Source organism: Leptonychotes weddellii, chromosome X, assembly GCF_054177405.1.
Source record: "Leptonychotes weddellii isolate Sample4059 chromosome X, ASM5417740v2, whole genome shotgun sequence".
Classification (NCBI taxonomy): Eukaryota; Metazoa; Chordata; class Mammalia; order Carnivora; family Phocidae; genus Leptonychotes; species Leptonychotes weddellii.
This window is the reverse complement of record NC_138385.1, coordinates 3,473,123-3,495,065: the sequence shown is the minus strand read 5'-3', so window position 1 is coordinate 3,495,065 and position 21,943 is coordinate 3,473,123. Positions and strand designations below refer to the sequence as shown.

Sequence of the window (21,943 nt, the reverse complement as noted above, 5' to 3'; positions counted from 1 at the left end):
TGAGCCGAAGGCAGTCGCTTAACCAACTGAGCCACCCAGGCGCCCTTCCCAGAGCCTCTTAAAACGGAACGGGCTGCTACGTCACGGCACCATGCTTTCCCCTTCAGGGAGCTCTTGAGGCCGAGGTGGCCATAAAGGGGATTCGTGGCATCAGATGGTGGTGCTTGAAATGCCCTCGTCTGAGCCTTAAGTTCCTTTTCGGCCCCGAGATGACTTAGGTGGGGACTCAGGAGAACAGGGACTGTGCTGTCAGGGTTCGTTCCAGCAGTCCTGGAATTGACCTGAGCTGTTTTGCTAAAAGAAGAAATGCACCTGCGGGACAGTGACCCCCAGCCATGCTTGTCAGTAGTACTGAGTGGGTCACAGTGACAAGGAAGATCCGCACTTGGTTTCAGGGAGACCCAAGGAGACCACTGCCCTTGACACTAGTTATGTGGCGGGCAGGATATGCGAAAGCTCAGTGGACATTCCGTTTTGAGCTTTCTGGTCCTGATGTGTTCCTTGCCCACATTGATACTTCCACATCTGAGAAAGGGAGTCCCTAGATGGAGGGCAATTGGAGCTGGCCCTCACCTCTTTGTAGTTCTTGCTGTGAGGCCGAACAGCTGAGTTTTTAAAGTTGAGGCTGAGTGCAACCCTGCTGGCCATTTCCTTTCTTTACTGTTACCAGCTCTGACATGACATGATCATTTCTCCAGAGGTCCCCATCACCTCTGTGCCACAAAACAGTTTTTCCTTGTTGCTAATTGTCCAGATGCTCCTGCCCTTCCTCGGCTCCTGGGAGCTTAGGAGAAATGCAGAATTTGAGGCCCCTCAGATCTACCCAGCCAAGAATCTGCATTTTAATGACACCCCTAGGTGATCTGTATGTACATTAAAGTTTGAAAAGGCTGGTTTAAGTAATAGTTCACATCCTGGCTTCCCCATGATCCTTTGAGACCCTGTGGTCCATTAGAAAGATAATTCGAGCCACATGTGTAACCCATGTTCCTAGTAGCCGCATTGAAAGAGAAACAGATGAAGTTGATTTTTATAATATATTTAACCTAGTAGATCCAAAATATTATTTCAACATGCAATCAGTGTAATGATTAGTGAGTGGTCTCCCCTCCCCTTTTTTTGTATGAAGTTGTGAACATCTGGCACATACTTTACATTTACAGCACCCCTCAAGTGGGACTAGCCGTATTTCAAGTGTGCAGGGGCTACGTGGACTAGTGGCCCCCGTGTTGGACGGCGCAGCTTTGAGAGATACATCCTGGCCTTGATTTGCTGATGATGTCATCAGATTTGCTGTCAGTGCCTGAAGAGCAGTTAGAGCCGGGGTCGCCTCAGTAATAACTTGCATTAACGATCCGTGTAACCTGTGGCAAACCCTTTGCCCGTTGGGATTATGCACATCCCATTTGAATCCTCACAACATCCCCACTTTACTGAAGACCATTCTTCCCTCTGCTCCAGTTTGGTAAGCAGTTTGAAGAATTCGCCAGTGGTATATATGTGAAATGCAGGCTTTTTTCTTGGGTACCGGTATCTGCAAAGAACTCGAGGATTACACCCTTCCTCTCTGGCTCACCCAAGAGGGTGCGGAGTCCCTAAATAGAAGTTTCCATGTGCTGGAATACTGCAGATCAGTGGTTTGCCACGCTGGCTCTCATTAGAATCACCTGGGAGCTTTAAAGACCTGCTGCCCAGGCCCCACCCACTGACGTTCAGATGTACTTAATCTTGGGGGAGATCAAAGGTGTGCATTTTGTGCAGTGCTCCGCCTGCCGCTCAGCTCGAGAACAGCTGCTATAGGAGCGTGTCTCCAACCTGGGTAAGCCGAGAACAACCCGCACTTCGGGTCCAGATTCCGACTCAGTGGGTCTGCCGGGCGGGAGAGCCGGCTTCAGTTGCGGCGAGCTCCCAGGCTCTGTCACTGGCGCTTTGACTTTGGGTAGCCGGCCGCCTCGGGATCACCTGAGGGCGTTTCCCAAAAGACAAGTTCCCTGGCGGCAAGCCTGGAGTTTCTGATTCAGGGGGTGCGGGGTGGGGCCCAGGAGTTGTACTTGAGAAAGCACCATGTTTTCCGTATTACACCACGAAGTATTAGGTTTACTTTAGGTTTTGTGTAGGCACAGTTCTAGTGCATGTTTGTTTTGGCCTAAGTGGATGTTGAATGATACCAAACTCCTTTTCTGCCTTTACGGAGCTCTGTTTTTTTCCCCCTTGGCACCTGTTAAGCTGATGGGGTATTTTAAGGGATTTTCTAATACAACATTGTAGCATTAACCCGGTTTGCCTGCTGGGGTGAAACCAGCATGTTTCTTACTGCTGGACTTGATTGGTAGTATTTTCTTCAGGATTTTTACATCTGTATTTGAGAGTGAGATTTGGCTTTCCTCTACTATCTTTGCCTAGTGTCAGTTTGCTAGCCTTGTAAAGTGAGTGAGAGCATTCCCTTTTTCTGGTATCTGGAAGTTCCTGTAAGATTGGAATTACCTGAATTCTTGAATGTTTGGTAGGACTTGCCCCCAGAGCCACCTGGGCCTGGTGTATTTGGTGTGGGAAGATGTTAAACTACCAGTTAATATCTGCCATTATCTGTGGTTATGTCTGTCTTTTCATTTTTTTAATTTTTTTAAGATTTATTTATTTGAGAGAGAGAGAGAAGGAGCGGGAGGGGCAGAGGGAGAGAGATTCCCAGGCCGACTTGGTGCTGAGCCAGACGCAGGGCTCAATCCCATGACCCCGAGGTCGGGACCCAAGCCGAAACCAAGAGTCGGATGCTTAACCGACTGTGCCACCCAGGCGCCCCTGTCTTTTCATTCTTTTTTTTTTTTTCTAAGATTTTTATTTATTTAACAGAGAGAGAGAGAGAGCATAAGTAGGCAGAGCGACAGACAGAGGGGGAGGGAGAAGCAGGCTCTCCACCGAGCAGGGAGTCCAATGCGGGGCTCGATCCCAGGACCCTGGGATCATGACCTGAGCCGAAGGCAGCCGCTTAACTGACTGAGCCACCCAGGCGCCCCTGTCTTTTCATTCTTAAATCTTAATATTGTTTGTACCTTTTTTTTTTTTCTTAGTCTTACCAGAGGTTTGTCAGTTGTGGTTATGCAGTATGTTTGTCAGTATGTGGAAATGAATGAACATAATTATATTCTCCAGTTTCTTTTTGATTTTTAATGAGTAAAAATTTTACATAATTTTATTTTTATTTTTTTTGAAGATTTTATTTATTTATTTGACAGAGCGAGCACAAGCAGGGGGAGCAGGGGCAGAGGGAGAGGGAGAAGCAGACTCCCTGCTGAGCAGGGAGCCCAATTCGGGGCTCCATCCCAGGACCCCGGGATCACGACCTGAGCCAAAGGCAAAGGCAGATGCTTAACCGACTGAGCCACCCAGGAGCCCCTTTATATAATTTTAAAGTCAAATTTACATCAGGGTGTTTTACCAAGAAGCCTTACTTCCATCTCTGCCTCTTGCCAGGCATTCTGTTTCCCCCACCCCGTCCCAGGTAATCAACATTATTAGGTTTTAGTTTATCCTTCTGTTTCTTCTTCTTTTTTTTTTTTTTAATATAGAACGCTTCACAAATTTGTGTGTCATCCTTGAGCAGGGGCAGTGCTAATCTCTGTATCATTCCAATTTTAGTATATGTGCTGCCGAAGCGAGCACTCTTCTGTTTCTTCTGTCGTGAGTGCGCGCGCACACGCACACACACACACACACACACACACATTTGCATTTCCCCCCTTACACCAAAAAAGCATATTACATACACTATTCAGTCTCTTTTTTTTTTTCCACTTAAAATATATCCTGGAAATCACTCTTCATTTTCTCCTCTCTTTGAATTTATTTTGTGGTTTGGATGTTTCAAAACATTAGAATTATTATTATTTAGTTCTAGGATAGCCTCATTTCTGTTGTGATTATTTCATTCACCTATGGGTTTAGAAGTATATTTTTAAATTTACAAATACATTTTCTAGGTATTTTTAGAACTGATTTCTAACTTCACTGCATTATGGTTACGGACTGTGGTCTGAATACCAGCAGGTCTTTGGGATGTGTTGAGGGTAGGTTTATATAGTGTTTTGTGGTTGGCTTCTTTCACTTAGCATAATGCTTTTCAAATTCATCCATGTTGACTCACAGATCCACAGTTGGTGACTTTCTGTTGTTGAGCAGTGTTCCACAGTTATTTGTTTATTCACTAGTTGATGAACATTTGAGTTGACTGAGTTTTTGGCCATGGTGAATAAAGCTGCTATGAACATTTGCTTACGAGTCTTTGTGTGGACTTGTGTTTTCATTTGTGTAAATACTTAGGTGGGGCATCGCCGGGCGGTATGCTTACTGTATGTTTAACTTTACAAGAAACCGTCAAACTATTTTCTAAAGCGCTTGTGCCAATTTGCAAAGTAAAGTATGAGAGTTCTGCTTGGGCCCATATCCTCAACTCTTGTTATTGTCTGTCTGGTTAAATTGTAGCCATTCTAGTGGGTGGGTAATGGTAGCTCACTGTGATTTTAATTTGCACGTTCCCAATGACTAATGATGGGCGATGAGTATGTCTTCATGGGCTCATTAGCCATTTGTACATCTTTGGTGAAGTGTTTGTTCAAATCTTTTGCCTGTTTCTTATTGGATTGCCTGTCTTATTAAATTTTAAGAGTTCTTTATATATTTTGATTATAACACCTTTATGAGATCTATGATTGGCAAATACTTTCTCTCAGACTACAGCTTACCCTTTCACTTTCTTAATTGTGCCTTTGAAAAAGAGCAAGGTTTTTAATTTTGATGATGTCATGTTTATCATTTTTTTCCTCTTCAGGTTTATGCTTTTTGTGTTCTAAGAAATCTTTGCCTAACCTAAGTTCATAAAGATTTTCCCTTGTGTCTCCCTCTAGGACTTTTGTAGTTTTAGTACTTATTTATGTTTAGATCTCTTATGTCTTCCCCCCCCTACAGGTTCATACCCTGTATAATCCCCTTCCCTTGAGTTTACAGCCTTGTGAGACCTCGAGGAGAGGATTCAGCTAAGCTGTGCCAACTCCTGACCCATGACCCACAGAAACTGCACGATGATTAATGTATGTTGTTTACAGCTACTAAGTTTGTTATGCAGTAATATAAAACTAATACTTTTTAAAAAAGATTTATTTATTTGAGAGAGAGCGAGCGCGTGCAAGCAGTGGAGGGGGAGGGGCAGAGGGAGATGGAGGGAGAGAATCCCAAGTAGACTGCAGGTTGAGTGTGGAGTCTGACATGGGTCTCCATCTCACAACCCTGAGATCATGACCTGAGCCAAAATCAAGAGTCAGATGCTTAACCGGCTGAGCCACCCAGGTGCCCCTAAAACTAGTACTTCGATGCTTCATTTCAACTTGATTTTGTATATTGTATGAAGTAAGGGTCAATATTCACTTATTTTTTATATGGATATCAAATTGCTCCAGCATCATTGGTGGAAAAGACTATCCTTTTCCCACTGAATTACCTTGGTACCTTTTTTTGGAAATCAGTTGGCTGTTGCTAGGACCTCCAAAAGATGGGTCTCATCCTGAAGCCAGTCTTTGGCAATTCCTTTGGACAGTTTTTTATTATGGCAAGCTGCCTGCTGGGCAGGCTAACTAGTCCTGCCAGTATCACACAGTCTTGATTACTGAGGCATTTTTAGTAAGTCTGGAAATTGGATAGTGAAAGTACTCCAACTTTTTTTTTTCCCCTTCAAGGTTGTTTTGGCTCTTCTTGGTCCTTTGCCTTTCCATATAAATTTCAGAATTGTCTTGTCAATTTCTGCAACAAAGCCCATTGGGATTTCACAGGGATGGCATCGAATCTCTAGATCAATATTGACATCATACCAATGTTGAGTCTTCTGATCCTTGAGCGGGATATGTATTTCCATGTACTTAGGTCTTCTTTAATTTCTCTCAGCAGTGTTTTATAGTTTTCCATGCATGGTTCTTGTATACATTTTGTTAAATGTATCCCTAAAGATTTCATTTTTTTATATTATGCAGGTGATTTTTTTTACACTTTCATGTCCGTTTGTTCATTGCTAGCAATACAAATATCATGGGTTTTTATGTTGACCTGCATATCTGCAACCTTCCTAAATTTACTTACTGGTTCTGGTAGTTCTTCTACAGTATTCTTGGGATTTTTTGCATACATGACCATGTTGTCTGCGAATACAATTTTACGTCCAATATGTTACGACTTTCATTTCTTCTACCTTATTAAACTTGCTAGGATCTCTAAGAGCTATGGAATGCAAGCAATAAGAGCAACCACCCTTGCCTTGTTCCCACACTTTGTGGGAAAGCATTCCATCTTTCATCATTAAGTATGATATTAGCTATAGGTTTTTCATAGGTGCTCTTGACTATTCCTAGTTTGCTGAGGGTTTTTTTTTTTTAAATCATGATTAGATGTTGAATTATGTTTGTATAAGCCATGTCTCAGATACAATCTTTAGGAAGATAGTATACATCATGAATAGCCTTGTCGACTTGACATAATCACCACATTACTATCCCTTACCAACCACCACTATCCAGCTTTTCCTCCTGTTGCTAACAGAATTTCCATCTGGAGCATGGGAATTTTTTTTTCTATTCTTCTATGGAGCAGCATATATTGCTCCTTCAAAAGCCGTGGAAATTCTCTGTCAGATGCGTATATGTCATTGTTATGGTACTGGCAATTCTTCATCTTCTGACACCCGGTTTGGTTCCTCTTCATCTCCTTGCCTTTTTTATTTCTGCCTTTTTCCTTAGATTATTTTCTCACATCTATGAAAACCTTCTCCCTGCTAATAGTGCCAAGCTTCAGAAGTGTGTGTGTGTGTGTGTGTGTGTGTGTTCATGTGTTCGGTCCTTCACCTTCTTGTATGGCTTGGGTGATTGACCACTGTATTTATGACTGATTGCCCTACTCTGGGTCACTGCATGTCGTTCTCTTTCTGAATCTCCAAGGCATCTAATGAAGCCAATCTTTAGAGATCCCTTTGCACACTTCTCTTAACTATTATGGCAAATTGCTTATTCAGCAGGCTAGGTAGTCCTGTTGCTGATTTCTGCTAACCTTCAAGGTCAACCTGCTCTTGTAAATTAGGACTAATAAAGATGTATCATGCCCAGCGTTTGCAGCAGTTGGCCACATTCAAAAACCTCACCTGCTGCTTTTTCCTTCTGGCCCATGTAGAGAAGGGACAGGAAACTCTATAAAACTATCCAGCCCGTTTCTGGAACTCTTTGGAATTGCCTTCAGGCACCTTTTAAAAAATATCCTCAGTGGTGTCAAATCTTTGGGTGAGGACTGGGCATTTGGCTTCAGGCCGAAATGAGACTCCTCTGTTAAATAGAGTGGGCACCCATGCAGTGGGAAGCATTATTTTTCATTGAAAAACTGAGATGTGATAAAATTCATGAGATGATGTCTTATGTAGCTCTAAACTCTAAAGGCAGTTTCAAGAGAAGAACTGGAAGAATACTTTGAATGGTGATGGGGCGCCTGGGTGGCTCAGCCGGTTAAGCGTCTGCCTTTGGCTCAGGTCATGATCTCGGGGTCCTGGGATCCAGTCCTGCGTCGAGTCCCACATCGGCGCCCCCGCTCGGCAGGGAGCCTGCTTCTCCCTCTCCCTCTGTCCTCCCCCCCACTCATGCTCTCTCGTGTGTGCTCTCTCAAATAAATAAATAAAATCTTTTAAAAAATACTTTGAATAGTAGCGGTGTTACTGGAATAAGTGCACATGACCAAAAGGGCCTGCTTTGAAGAACCCCGGCTCCATATGCTCTGCTAGGCATTTTAACAAAGGCCCCCTTACATCACAGTTGTACCTCATGGGGTCTGTATTTGATTTTTGTCCACTAATAATGAAATTTTTCCATCTTTTTGATATACTTGGAAAACACTCTTCCATGATACAAAGTAATATCGCGGTGGGCAAACAAGAAAGAAGGTACTGGTTCACTGCCTCCGAAACATGGATGTGGGGAGAAGAGGCCCTATTTGTTTACTCGTCTGTTAAATGGAGGCTAGAGTTCCTGTTTGTGACCATCCAATTTTATCACGTAGAGATGGCATTCCCAAAAAAACCTTTTGTATTCAGCTGTGAAAGCATGAAGCATTCCTCATTTGACTGTCTACCAGAGAACCAGAGCCACAAATATCTGTTAGTGGGCAAGAGGGTCAGACTGACTGGGTTTGAATTCTAGCTTTGACAGTTCTTAGCGGACACATTCTTTAACCTTCCTATTCCCTGGGGTTGTGTGTTTTGATATGAAGATAGTAATAGTAGGGTTATAAGGTTGTTGGGTGGGGGGATCGAATGAGTTCATCTATGCTTAGAACAATGCCTGGCACATAGTAAGGGGTCAGTAAATGAAAGCCATGATCATTATCCACGAGCAGATGTTCTATTTTGATTTTTAACCTGTATGTTTGGCTTTATTACTATTTAATTTCTATCTATTCATTATCTTCATTGCTGTTTCACTTATATTTATTCATCTCCCCAACTCAGTTGCTAGCTCCTTGAAGATAGATCTCAGTTTTTTTTTTAGAACTTCCTACTGTGGTCCAGAGTAGTTGCCCAGTATATATTTATTAACTGATTTTGGACCTCTTTGGAAATAATTACATATGCTGAGCAAGAAGTGCCTCAGAAATAGTTAGCCTGGTGTCATTTCATTATTTCTTCTCAGAAGCTATATTAATATTTTAGTGCTGGTTAATTTAATAGGTATTTAGTGAATCCTTATAGACGGTTTGACAGACTAAATTATTCTGAATGTAACCATATGTTGACATGACCATTCTGTAGATTGTTAATTTCTGCAGCTAATCTCTTGCCTGTTATGCGTTGGATTGCATTCCCCAAAAAGATATGTTGCTAGGCCTAGCCCCCAGCACCTCATAGTGGGACCTTACTTTGAAATAGGGTCATTGTAGATATAACTAGTTGAGATCATACTGGAGTCGGGTGGGCCCTTAATCCAATATGACCAACGTCCTTATAAGAGAGAAGAAGACCATGTGAAGACACAGACATATGGGGACAACTCTGTGTGACAGAGATTGGAGTGATGCAGCTACAGGCCAAGGAATGCCAGGGACTTCCGGCCACCACCAGAAGCTCGGAAGAAGCAAGGAAGGATCCTCCTTGAGTGCCTTCAGAGGAGCATAGCCCGGCAGATACGATACCTTGATTTCAGACTCCTAGCCTCTGGAACTTGAGAGAAGAAATTTCTCTTGTAAGCTCTCTGGTTTGTGGTACTTTGTTAGAGTAGCCTCAGGAAACTCAGAGATTGCCATCCATTATTTTGCCTTTTTCCCCCTTGCTGCTTGAATTAGAGTGTTGATAACCCTGAGATTTCATCTCCAGTGGTTGGTTTGCCTATATTTTCATCCATTATCCATCTTCTCCATATAATTAAAAAATATATTTACAGCAAATCAGACAAAGGTATTGGGAAATCTGACACAAAAATACCATTGCAGTTCTCCTACAACTGTGCCAGAAGTGGGAGACATTTATGTTTGTAGCAGAACAGTTTGTAATAGCAAAACCTGGAACCAGTTCGGAAGCCGTGGTGTGGAACAACAGACTTCTATGCAGCAGTGAAAATGTGTGGAACACAGCTCCGCACGTCTACGTATATGGCTCTCCCAACCATGCTGTGTGAGCAAAACAACGGGCAGAAGAATATGGCGTGATTCCATTTATGTATAAAAGGCCAAAACCACACGAAAGCAACATCACTTAGGGATATTTATATTTATGAAAAATGACACAGATATGCAAAGGAGTGATAAACACAAAAATCAGCCCTAAGGAGGGAGGGTGGGGTACCTTTAATAGCTGAAGACTAATGTCTCCAAAGTAATGAAAGTTTGTGAAGGTAATACTATATTCATTGATTCATAGACTGAGTGCCCAGGCTGTTGCGTGCTGGAGCCACAAGGTGAAATAGCCCTGGCCCTTAGGAAGCGCAGATCGAACAGCACAAAGTGTCAATGGATAAGTACAGTACAGCCTGAGAAGTGAAATATTAGAAATCTGTACAATGTACGGAGAAGCAAGGTGTGTGTGTGCGCGCACGCGTGTGCACGCACGCGTGCCCATGGGGAAGTCAGGTAAAGCTTCCTGTATCTTGAAGCAGGGAAATAAGGACCCAGGGCCAACAAGGCTCCTGCGCCACCTCCAGTGAAAGTGCCTGGAGGAATTGGTCTGAGTGGAAGGTTATCATCTCCGGCCTTTCATCCTCTCCCTATTTTTCTGGAAACTGCACATCTGCTCTTTAGTTCTTTCCATCCCTCCCTCTTCACCACTGATTCTAGTTGGAGGAATCTTTGTCAGGAACGCCAGCCAGTCTGAGAAAGTCCTTGGAGAGTAAGGAGATGCTCTGGACGGGCACCTTCATTATTACTGTAGTTGTGACTGTTTCCATATGTTTACTTTTACCTTCGACAATTACGGTCTTAACTTTTGCTTAAGAAGGTACTTTTCACTTACAAATTTAAAGTGGACTTTTTGCAGTAGTTTCTCACAGGGAAAAATAGTTCAACAAAATGCAGTTTTATCATGGAGTACATTAGCTGGGTTCATGAGTTTTGAAATTGGCAGGTGGATGGGGAACTTGATCTTGTTCCTATTTTAAAACTTTGTTTACTGGCAGGTATTTGACAGTTACAAAATCCACTGGTGGATTCAATGATTTGTTTAAGTGTATGTGATATTACTAGGTAGCCTTTTTACATTAAAAAAAGTGAACCTGATGGTAGTTGATTTTTCTAAGAGTTTGTATAGCATACCATTTCAATTCAGGAAGCATTTTGAAAGTTACCTTGTTCCATGGCCACCGCTCATGCTGCTGAAGCCAATCAGCTGTCTTGAAGATGTGCCATTTGTCATGAGGGGAACCAAGTAGAGTGGATCAGTTCAAATCCACCACTAACCACTGGAAAAAATGATTCAAAAAGCATTCTACACTGGATCTGAATTGTATTGCTTTTAGCCAAAGGTCTTTGCAGCATTTAAAGAAGTAGAAGTAAGTGTATTGTGTTCTTAAAATGAGTAGTAGGGGCGCCTGGGTGGCTGAGTCGGTTAAGTGGTTAAGTGTCGGACTCCTGATTTTGACTCAGGTCATGATCTCAGGGTGGTGAGATCTAGCACCATTTCGGGCTCAGTGCTGGAGGCTGCTTGTTCTTCCTGCCTTCTCCCTGCTCATGCTCTATTGCTCTCTCTCTCTCAAATCTTTAAAAAATAAAATGAATAGTAAATATCAAACTGATAACAAAGAGTGAGTTTCTAAATGAAATACTTTTTAACATTTTGTAATTTCCAAAGAAGAATCATCAAAATGAAACCCCTTTAGCCCTGAGATTTGATGTGGCTGAGACAGATTGAGGAGCTGTGATGCGTATGTGTGGCATGTGTCTATTTGAACAATAAGCCACTTGCCTTGACAGGCAGGTACTGTTGTGGGGGCAGGTACTGTTGTGGGATAAACAGAGATTTACTCTGAGAAACCTCTAGCATATTTCTAGATCCTTGAGCCAAAATAGAAGGTAATGAGGTGAGGTCCTCATGTTAGGGATCCCGTGGAAAGTGTCCCTGGGTGAGGAGTCAAGTGTTCTGTTTTTCTATTTTTTTCATGGAAGTCGGCATGCTTTAAGGACAAACTACTTTAAAGCTATTCAGAGCCTTGCCAAGATCAGGTGGATCATCTTAGAAAGTGTGTGTGCAGGATGGTTAGGCAGTGTTAGACATCATGTATTTTATGGAAAATCCAGCTAAGTGTATTAGCACCAGTTGGAGGAATGACTTAGAGTTCATCAGACATCTCTCGTAGGAGGAGGAGACTTGCCCTCTGCTGTGGTAGTATCATGTGCATTTCACGGACCAGGAACTGTATAGTTTGTCCAACGGGGCATAACTATTATTATTAATCAAGCCGCAGCGTTGGGATTTGAAACACAAACTGGTCTGAATACAGAATCCCTTTCTTTTTTCAACCCTATCACACGGTTTTGCAGCTGGTCATAGTGCATTTTTATAAGGTATAAGCTACGAATGGGGGGTGGCTAATAGCTTATATTTTAGTTTAAAAGGGCATGATTGTTACTTACTTTGGGCAAAGAAAGTTCATTTGGAAATCATTTATTTTAATCGTTTAAGGCAGAGGGTGACAACCTGTCTTTGTAAATAAAATCTTACTGGAATACAGGCACACCCCTTCATTTCCCTATTGCCTTTTACTGTTTTATTTATTTATTTCTTTAGTAAGCTCAGCGCCCAATGTGGGGCTTGAACTCATGCCTCCAAGATCAAGAGTCGCATGCCCTACAGACTGAGCCAGTGAGGCGACCCTGCCTTTTGCTGTTTTAATGCTACAACACAGAGTTTAGGAGCTGTAACAGAGTCCAGATGGCCCACAAAGCCTAAAATATTTACTGTCTGTCCCTTTACAGAAGAAGTTTGCCAACCCCTGTGTGAAGGAAGATGTATAAAAATGAAATAAACTTGTAGTTTTACAGAGCATCGTTTGTTTTCATGTGGGTCGAGCACATATGGAACTTGATAGTGTACCTGGTCTCAAAATGGCTGGAATAGGAACATTTCCCTTTTGTACAGAGTGGTTTCTCAAGGCATCCTTTTCATTTTCTTGCCTCCTAGGTGGTCTGTAGTCAAAGCAACTTTAATGCAAAAATCAGAATAAGTTAATTTAGTAAATTCTGTGTATACAGGCACTCCAGGTACATAAGGGAATTCTTGAGTACTTCTCATTGGGGGCGACACTCCCCCTAGAGGCCAAATTGGAAATGGGGGGTGCTTTTATTTTTAGTGTAATATATTGAAAAATACATTATTTAAACAAATTTTTTAGGGGCGACTGGGTGGCTCAGTTGGTTGAGCTTCCGACTCTTGGTTTTGGCTCAGGTCATGGTCTCAAGGTCCTGGGATCGAGCCCTGAGTCTGCTTGTCTCTCTTTGCCGTTCCCCCTTCTTGCATGCGATGCCCTTTCTCTCTCTCAAATAAATAAATAAATCTTAAAGTAAAATAAAATTTTTAAAAAGAAAAATGCATTATTTTATTATAAATCACTGTCCCTTTGTTTCTCCTTTATACTAGAATTTAGGCACTATATTGATTATTTGTTGAAATTGTGTTTAGGTTGATAATATCTATGATTTTCATTTCAGGCTAGCAAAGGGGGCTTTACGGGAATTTGCTTTAATAACAAAGGGAGCATTGGGTCTAGTGGTATTAAGCAGCACTGTCCTAAGTGTGTGGCTTTTTTTTTTTTTTTTCAAAACAGACTTCCAAGTAAAGAGAGCGCCTTCAGAAAGATTTGTAATTCTGGACCCAGAGGCTGCTTACGCACAACTTCTTGCTCACTGGCAGGCTTTAGAAGTGGGTTTTCAGACTGGGTAGCTTTCCACAGCTTTCAAGGGAGCCTCCAGAGAAAAACTATCTTTAAACTTCATTTACACATCAACACAGAGTAAGAAAGCACACTGAGTAAAATCCAAACAGAAGGCCTGCATACCTTTTATCACTGTTTGTACATGGAAAGTTCCTAGACCACTGATGGAGGGCCATTGATCTCCAGTCAGGTGACCATGGGAACTAGAGCTTCCCTTGGAGTTTAGATTTTGCTCACAAAGGCCCTATGGGGTGGAGGTCAAAACTGTTTTCTAATTCTACTGCCTTTAGATTTATATAATAAGGGCAAAGATGGCCCACCTTTGAAAGTGTTTATAGTTATGTCTGCTGCAGGTGTTTTGTGGAATTCTGCTTTTCATATGCAACAGAGAGGGGAACAGGTTCTTAGTCTGGAAGCAGGGTATGGGGGAAGAGGTTTCCCCACCTGAATTTGGAAGGTCTGTTTCAGGGGAAAAGTCTATAGTGGAGGCCAGCAGCACTCCAGTTCTTGGTGGTGCAAATTGCTTCAAAGCAGCATAAGTTAATGCTGCCACTCTGCTACCCAGAGCCATCCTGCCTTGAGCATCTTGATTGGCCAAGGATTTGTTCTACCATTTTCTTAAGCTTGCATGAACTTCTGGCTTAAATGAAATATTGGGTGAACAACGGTTCAGGTCTTGGGCCAGCTCTTTATTGCCCAGTCCATTTATTCATTTAACCAGCACTTACTGAGTACCTGCTGAGTGCCAGGCACTGTCAAAGGCGCTGTAACTGCAGCGGTAAGTACAACAGACCAGAATCCCCTTCTGCTGGAGGCTTGTATTCTGCTGGGGGGAGGCAGACAGTAACAGCGGATTATCTGAAAGGTGGCAGGTGCTAGGGAGAAGAGATGGACAGAGAGAGGCAGAGAAAGAAGGGTGGAGGGTGGGAGATAGACGGAGATGGGGAAGAGAGTTGAGGAGGACAGTGTAGGAGGGGCAAAGAGAGTGACACCATGAGACCTTTGAGTTTAGTTGTCTTGAATGTAAAGAGAGATCCAATTAAGACCATCTTGTGACTTTCACATTTGATTTATTAAATAATGCCACTTTTATGTAGCTTTATTTGAAGGAGTTTGGGGCCCCCAATGATTGTTTGCCTAGATGAGTTGAGTTTTCCTAACTACTTCTTAGTCTAAAACTCCATTTCTGCTGGGATTGGCACCAGTCACATCCAACGTGGTTTCTTCAAAATAGAGACACTTGGAAGCATTTTTCCCTGGGTGGAAAGGACACTCCAGTGTTAGTGCAGAGGCCTAGGCTAGAGCTGACCTGCCATTAACTTGCACCGGTCCTTTTCACACATCCTCTGGGCTCTTCTGGTCATCTTCTCTGTCATGGAGAGAGGATTGGGCTGAAAGCATGACAAAAGTTTTTTTTTTCAGGATCAAAAATGAGAGATATCTACCTTTTAGATTCCTATAGTGTGTGTGTGTGTGTGTGTGTGTGGATAGATAGAAATAGATACAGGAATTAAGTTTCAATTTCACTTTAAAGCCAGGGTAGCCCAAATTCAATGTTTTTTAGATAAAAAGGATGAAAACTCAATCTTTAGGGGTCCTGGGCAAAATGTAACCAAAAGGGTATTTTCATGTACTTTTTAAAGAGAAGCTTTATAACTAGGTCACTGCTGGCCATGCACTATCCCTGTGCTAGTTAACTTTCTAGCTAGTATTTATAGGGTCAAGACTAATTTGTAGAAGAATTTGTTAGTGTCAGCATTCAATAAGTATCCTTTCATAATTGAAAAAAAAATGCTAATAATTTGTTAATGTATATACCAGAACCCTGTTCTGAGCCTGTCCCATGTATTTATTCATTTTGCCCATCTGTGCTGCAAAAATACAGAGATCGTAGCAGCCGAAGGCCTGAATAGTGGGAAGGTTGAATCACCCGCCCAAGGTCAAATAGTGAGTTGCAGAGTCAGGATTTGAATGGAGTTGGCTCTAACATCTGTGCTCTCCATCATCATGCTGTTCCAGCTTCTGTGCATCAGGGATCAATTGGAACCATTCACCGGAAAGGTTCACCTATGACATTTTAAAGCAAACCTCATGGAACTAACCCATGTTACTTGGACCCCTGGATTTCTCAGATTTGTGCTTGATCCAACTTTTAATAATAGCAGTTTCTGGTGCAACTCTAAAATATCAGGACTTTAGACCTATTACAGTTGACCCTTGAACAAAGACTGCGTATTACAGTTGAGCCTTGAACAACATAGGAGTTAGGGGCATTAGCCCCCCACGCAGTTGAAAATACACATATAAGTGTGTAAACATTTGATTAGCACATATTTTTTTATGTTGTCTGTGTTACATACTGTATTCTTACAATAAAAGCGAGCTAGAGAAAATGTTATTAAGGGGATCATAAGAGAAAATAAACTTACAGTACTATAAAAAAATCTATGTGTAAGTAGACCCACGCAGTTCAAGCCTTTGTTGTTTAAGGGTGAACTGTATGTGATTCCTTATATAAAATGTCCAGAATGGGCAAATCTGTAGAGATAGAAAGCAGATTTGTGGTCACTTAGGGGCAGGAGGAATGGGGAGTGATATGTGACTAATGGGTACAGAGTTTCTCTCTGGGGTGCTGAGAATGTTCTAACGCTGGGTACAACTCTGGGTATACTAAAAACCATTAAATTGTACACTTGAAAAGGGTGACTTGTGTAGCTAGTTATATCTTGTTAGGTAGTTAGAAATAAGGGGGACGTGAGGACTTTCCTCTGTTATATTTAGTTCATTTTAAATTGAAGTTTCTTATTTTAAAGATTTTATTTATTTACTTAGAGAGAGAGGAGAGGAGAGGGAGAGGGACAAGCAGACTCCACACTCAGTGAGGAGCCCGACACAGGGCTCGATCTCATGACTCTGAGATCAAGACCTGAGCCAAAATCAAGAGTGGGACACTCAACTGACTGAGCCACCCCGGTGCCCCTAAATTGAAATTTTTTTAAACGAGGATTGAAAAATATAGGAAGACTCCTCTTCCTTTTATGACTTATAAACATGAACAGGAAAGTGAAGACTGAATTGACTGTATACCCCAGCATTTTGAATTTCTTATATTGACTTGACAGTAGTAATTTAATGTTATTTGAAAACATTGACTTATATTATTAAAATGTTTTAAATACTGTAGTATCTGATTATTAAAAAGTAATTTTATATCCGTTACTGAAGAAAATCCCTCAAGTATATAATCTTGTTTAGTGCATAGAATAATTTCAGGGCAGAAACATCTGACTTGCTCTCACTAGTCTGTCTCATCCATTCTGCTGTCTCTGAGAATAATGAGTTATTTTGCTTGGATTTGAACTTGAGGTTAGAGAGGTCTTTTGAAGCTATTTTTTCTAAGCTTTTATCTGAATTTCACTCATTTTTAAATTATTCATTAATTTTTCTAAAAAGCTATTTCTAATTTTAGATTGTGCTACCTCTTAATAGTTGCAGATTTAAGTTTATAAAGAAGCATTTTATTTTGCCATGGTTTTTAATTTTTAAGCCTCAGGGTAGCACCCTAGGTCCATTGTTTTAGGATTTGGTGAACCAAGGTACTAGCTCACCCCATCATGTTTCACAATATTGTGTATCTTGTACATACTCATTCATTGACCAAATAGCTAGGAGTGCCAGCTGTGCGCCAGGATGCAGCCATGACCTAGATGGACGCCCAACCTTGCCCTTGGTGAGCTGAACTCTGCTGGGGGAAGCCTGGCAGTCTTGTAAGAATGTCCTCATGTAGCCATCCTTGCCTCGTTATCCTGGTGGTTACTTTTATGTGCATCTTTGTCACCTCTCTTGGGCCTTACTTATGGACAGTGATTGGCACTGTGCAGCTCTCAGATCTCTAGGTTTTGGGCCAAGGTGTGTTAATATTAGCCATGCCAGATTTTGTGTGGTTGCTTTTTTCATGGGCCTGGCAAAAAAGATCCCATAAATATCCACAGTCACCTAGTTGATGTGGTTCACCTCCCAGTGACTTCATACAGATCTCTTTGTGTCATTAACTTTGAGAAATAAAATAACTAAAGCATCACTTAGTTTTCTGTTGTTGCAATAGTCTTCACAAGTCTAAATCCTTGCATTAAAATATTGTGTATGTTCTGAATACGATGCTTTCATTTATGCCTGAATTGTGATGAATATGCATTATTTAAATGAAGTATAAACTTTCCCTGGAAAATACTGATCAAATCAAATCTTGCTAATTTGATTTCCATCAAGTCCATGCCACTTTAAATTGCCTCAATTTGGAGAAGACTGAATTCTTAAAGGCGGAAAGAGTGTGAGTTCAGTTGTCTACCCTTTTTACCAATCTGCTTGGCTGCTTCTAAATTATCTTTAAAAATTAAGAAGTGTGGAAATTTGAGGACTGGTGCACAATTACTAAACAGTGCATTTTTTGAGATGACAATTTGAACACTATGAATAACCATTCTGGGGGTATATGTAGTGTCTCCCACTGAGCTCCCCCAAGTATACTTAGCTGCCCTTTTCTGTTCTTGCCCAGTTCCCTATACATTTGTTGGAGCTCTTTCACGTGACCTGTGCTGTGTGCTGTGGTAAGTCCCTTGTGTGTCTCGTTCCCCCTGGAGACTACTACGGAAATGGGGCCTGTCGAGCGTAGTACCATTTGTTCTCAGTTGCAATATTTAAATCTCAGATGCCGCATTGTTGGAAATTGCATACAAAATCTGCTGATATTGAATGTTGTCTTTTTTGCTAGAGTTTCCAGTATGGCTTCTGCACCAACTTCTAAGTATAATTCACACTCCTTGGAGAATGAGTCTATTAAGAGGGTAAGTTTTCAGATTTAATTTGTACCCCTTTCTCTGCATTTCTCTTCTCATATTTGCATATTAGGTGGTCATTTCGGGCTTATTGAATTATTAATTTCATTATTCACATAATGTACGTTCTTCAATATATGTGGTTTTCTTTAATATCCTACTTTGTTCCAGAAAAGACAGAATGCCATATATGTGTTAAGTAAGTTTTGCATTTCTAAATCCTTTCACGTAACTTCATTTTTGAGAACCTTTGTTTTGTGAACTGCTGCCAGACATTATATTTAAGATACTAGGCCATCTCTGGGCCTTAAAAGCTTTCTGAAGGAGATATTGGAAGGCCAAGGCCCACTGAACAGGCTCTCACACCTTCCGAAATATTGGCCTTATTTTCTAATATGATGCTAAAATAGTTGTATGAGCGAAACGAATACAGCGTCAAGAAAAAATTGTTCAAAGTATCGAGGAGAAAATTGTGTAATTAGAGGATGATTTTGAAACATATATTGAAAGGAAGGGGCGAATTTAAAATAAGCTTTATTCATGGCCCTTTGAAGCCTTGGATACATTTACCAATTACCCACCAGAAAGGTTCATTTACACTCCCACCAGCAGTGTACAGGGATGCCTAAGCAATCAGAAGGGAGCCAACTAGTGTTTTTTAATTTGTAGCTCCCTGAGTACTAATGAGGATGACCTTTTTTTAAAAAATAGTGTTTATTATCCATTTGTATTTCTTTTTTGAAGTGGCTGTTCGTGTCCTTTGCCTGTTTGCTTTTTGGTGTGTTTCTATTGATTCATAAGTGTTCTTTACATATTATGATAATCAGCTCTTTATAATATACATTACAGGTCTTTTTCCTAGCTTATCATTGGCCTTTTAATTATATTTGTGGCATTTTGATTTTGAAATACAGAGGTTTAAGTTTTTTATGGGATCACATCTATCATTCTTTTGTATTTCATATTTTCTGCTTTGGGTGTCATGTCTACAACGACCTTTTTCATTCCCAAGATTTTATAAGTTTTTATTGTATTTGGTATCATTATGGTACAAGGATCAGTTCTAAACACAAGAGTTACTTCATGGAGCTAATTGTAAGTCCTTGACTCTAATATAAAGTATATCCTATGTTAATCCCATGTTATCCGTGTTAATCAAACATCTGTTTCCCTAATTTTGTGGTTGAATTGTACTTTCTTCTCCTGACCCCGAACTGTGGCCCTTAAAAGGTATACTGAGTATTACATCTGCTCGTTATACTTGTTTTTAGTTAGTGAGGGGCAGCGTTAAAGGATGCTGGTGATTTCTTTCCAGTCTTACCATTTATATAAGTTGTGTGGTTTTCTCCCCATGGGGGAAGGCATTCCTGGCTGGCAACAATTGGTCTTGCCCTCGTAGTTAAAATGCTTAGCTTACAAGTACTAAAACATTGAAAAATGGTTAGGAATTTTCATTTTGTGCCTGAATAAAAATGATAAAACCATTAAAAATCCAGCAGAGCACCCAACTTTGACAGCTTATATCTTACTTAAATACACAATTCACAGTTCTCTTATTGTATAATACTTTACATTTGCATAGGCCTTGATAATTCACAGAAGTGTGCTTGTGCATTTTGTTTCACTTAATAGTCACAAAAACCCTCTTTGGGAAGTATATACTAACTTCGCACACGAAATGATTGCCCTCCTAGTTAAAATGCTTGACCGCCCTTTCCTCTTTATATAGTGACCTATGCGAGGAAGGATCTCAGTAGAATAAGAAACCTGATACGTTAAGAAGTAACATATGGGAAGATTCTGACATTATGGGAAGATTCTGTAATTACTGTTGTTCAGTTAAGGCCCCCTTGAAATGAAGTTTTCATTTCTGCTGTTAACATAAGATGACTAAATATTTAATATGGAAAAAAATGCCAAAGTATGCGTGTGTCTATAGAATATGCTTAATATTGACTTTTTATCACTTTTCTGAACAGTGTTCACTGTAAAGCTCCTGGAAGGGGTATTTAAAAATTAATATTGAAAAGTGTGCTAATGTTATTTACAGACTAAAAGTTAACACAGCTAATGAATATTGAAGCTAAGTTGTATTTTTTGGTCGTTTGTTTTTTTCTGTGCCACTTTTCTATAACGATAAATATCACTCTAATTTTTTTCTTTACAAAGTATATTTCTGGTTGGTTGTGTTCCAGGTTGCTTAAAAATCTGCAAATGTAATGTTATTCCTCTGATGCCCTGTTTCATTTCCAGACTTCTAGGGATGGAGTTAATCGGGACCTCAGTGAGGCTGTTCCTCGACTTCCAGGAGAAACTCGCATCACTGGTAAGGGTCCTGTGAAGTTAGGATTTGCATTACTTGATGAGAATCCCAGCAGGATCAGGTGGCTTCAATCCCTCTTTCTCTTTAGAACTCAGATTTAGGTATATAGGCTAGCTTTGTTTAAAAGTGTTAACATAAGGAGAACTCTCTGCATTAGTTTCTTGATCAGAGTTCTTTGAAGAGTTTCATGCTATCCAGGATAGTCATATTTTCCCCTCTGTACCCAAGACAGAATTATTTTGGAGAAAAAAAAAAAAGTGGATTCTCTCTCGAATGTCCTTATTGGAGCTCTAAGCTCTCATGGTTTGAGGTTTTAAGAACCAAGTAATAGTAAGGTTTTCCAGCCTAGGTTGTATGCCTTAAAATGATCAACCTAAAGACTTAACGTCTAAATAGTCTTCTCTTTGAAATATAGGAGACCATACTGGTTTATGATAGCTTTTGTTTGTCCGATAACTGGAGTTAGTAATATTGATGCAGTATTTCGATTGTAGACTTGTCTTTTTCATGATAAATTCATTCTAAGAGGAAGGGATCTGCTTTGGAAGGGCCAGGTCATTCTGGCTTAAGAATACAGGAGCATCTGACAACTTCTAAGCCAAATGCTGATGTTGTGGGCATTCACATTTTATATTAGGGCTGACACCCTTGCCTCAGATTACCATGTATTTGGTGGTGATACAGTTACCATCGTTTCAGGGAACCTTTTGGTTTGTTCACTAAGGTCTGGGTTGTTTAGCTTCAATGGCTAAAACATGGTGTAAGACATGGTGCCTTTGTGAGTTAGTTAGCCATGCACCATGAGAAACTCTTCCGTATCCACAGACTTGCACACGATGCTAGTCTTGAAAACCAGTGGCATGTGTCCATCCCAAATTCTGGATAAGAGCAAAGAGGATAGCTTACTTTGGGTGGCCTTCATATATGAAATTTTGGTGCTCTGCGTCAGCATCAGAAGCTTAACTGAGGGAGTCCTGTACTGAATTAGCATGAAGTCACCTTACTGGGTATTTTTCATTTAGCACCCGAGGAGAAAGGGATTTCAAAATTGTTAAGAAGAATTAAAAGCCGTTAACACATTCAGGGACATCCTTGAAAGATAACAGAAAGATCTTTTTATGATAATAAACTAAGTCTCCTGATTTAGTCTCTCCTTATGTTTGAGTCTACTAAAGATGTACTATTCTCTTGGCCATCTGTTTTCTGTCCCTTAAATGATCGAAATGAGTCTAGCTAAAAACTCTTCTCTGGACTATTAGAAAGAATAGACTGTAGGAATATTTCTACCACTGACGTTTGTTTATTTAAAACATCATGACGTTTGCATGATTAGAGGTTGGCCAACCTCAAACCCT

The 21,943-nt window shown here is 40.8% G+C and overlaps 1 protein-coding gene and 1 non-coding gene across 4 annotated transcripts in view; one reads left to right on the top strand and one right to left on the bottom strand.

Annotated features, from left to right (window-relative positions):
* The window catches only part of MTM1 (myotubularin 1), a 96,488-nt gene that overhangs the window by 5,772 nt on the left and 68,773 nt on the right, over positions 1-21,943 (top strand). The window contains exons 1-3 of one of the 3 annotated variants that reach the window (XM_081808123.1): positions 5,066-5,084; positions 18,202-18,274; positions 20,519-20,591. In XM_081808123.1, coding sequence (XP_081664249.1) covers positions 18,212-18,274; positions 20,519-20,591 — 136 coding nt within the window. In that variant the 5' untranslated portion in view covers positions 5,066-5,084; positions 18,202-18,211. Of the gene's footprint in view, positions 1-5,065; positions 5,085-17,796; positions 18,038-18,201; positions 18,275-20,518; positions 20,592-21,943 lie in introns of those variants that run through there. The other 2 variants (XM_081808122.1, XM_081808121.1) reach the window with 2 other exon arrangements.
* Positions 3,557-3,660, bottom strand: LOC115943003 (U6 spliceosomal RNA). Its single transcript, XR_004077590.1, has one exon. It is a non-coding gene; the product is annotated as a U6 spliceosomal RNA (small nuclear RNA).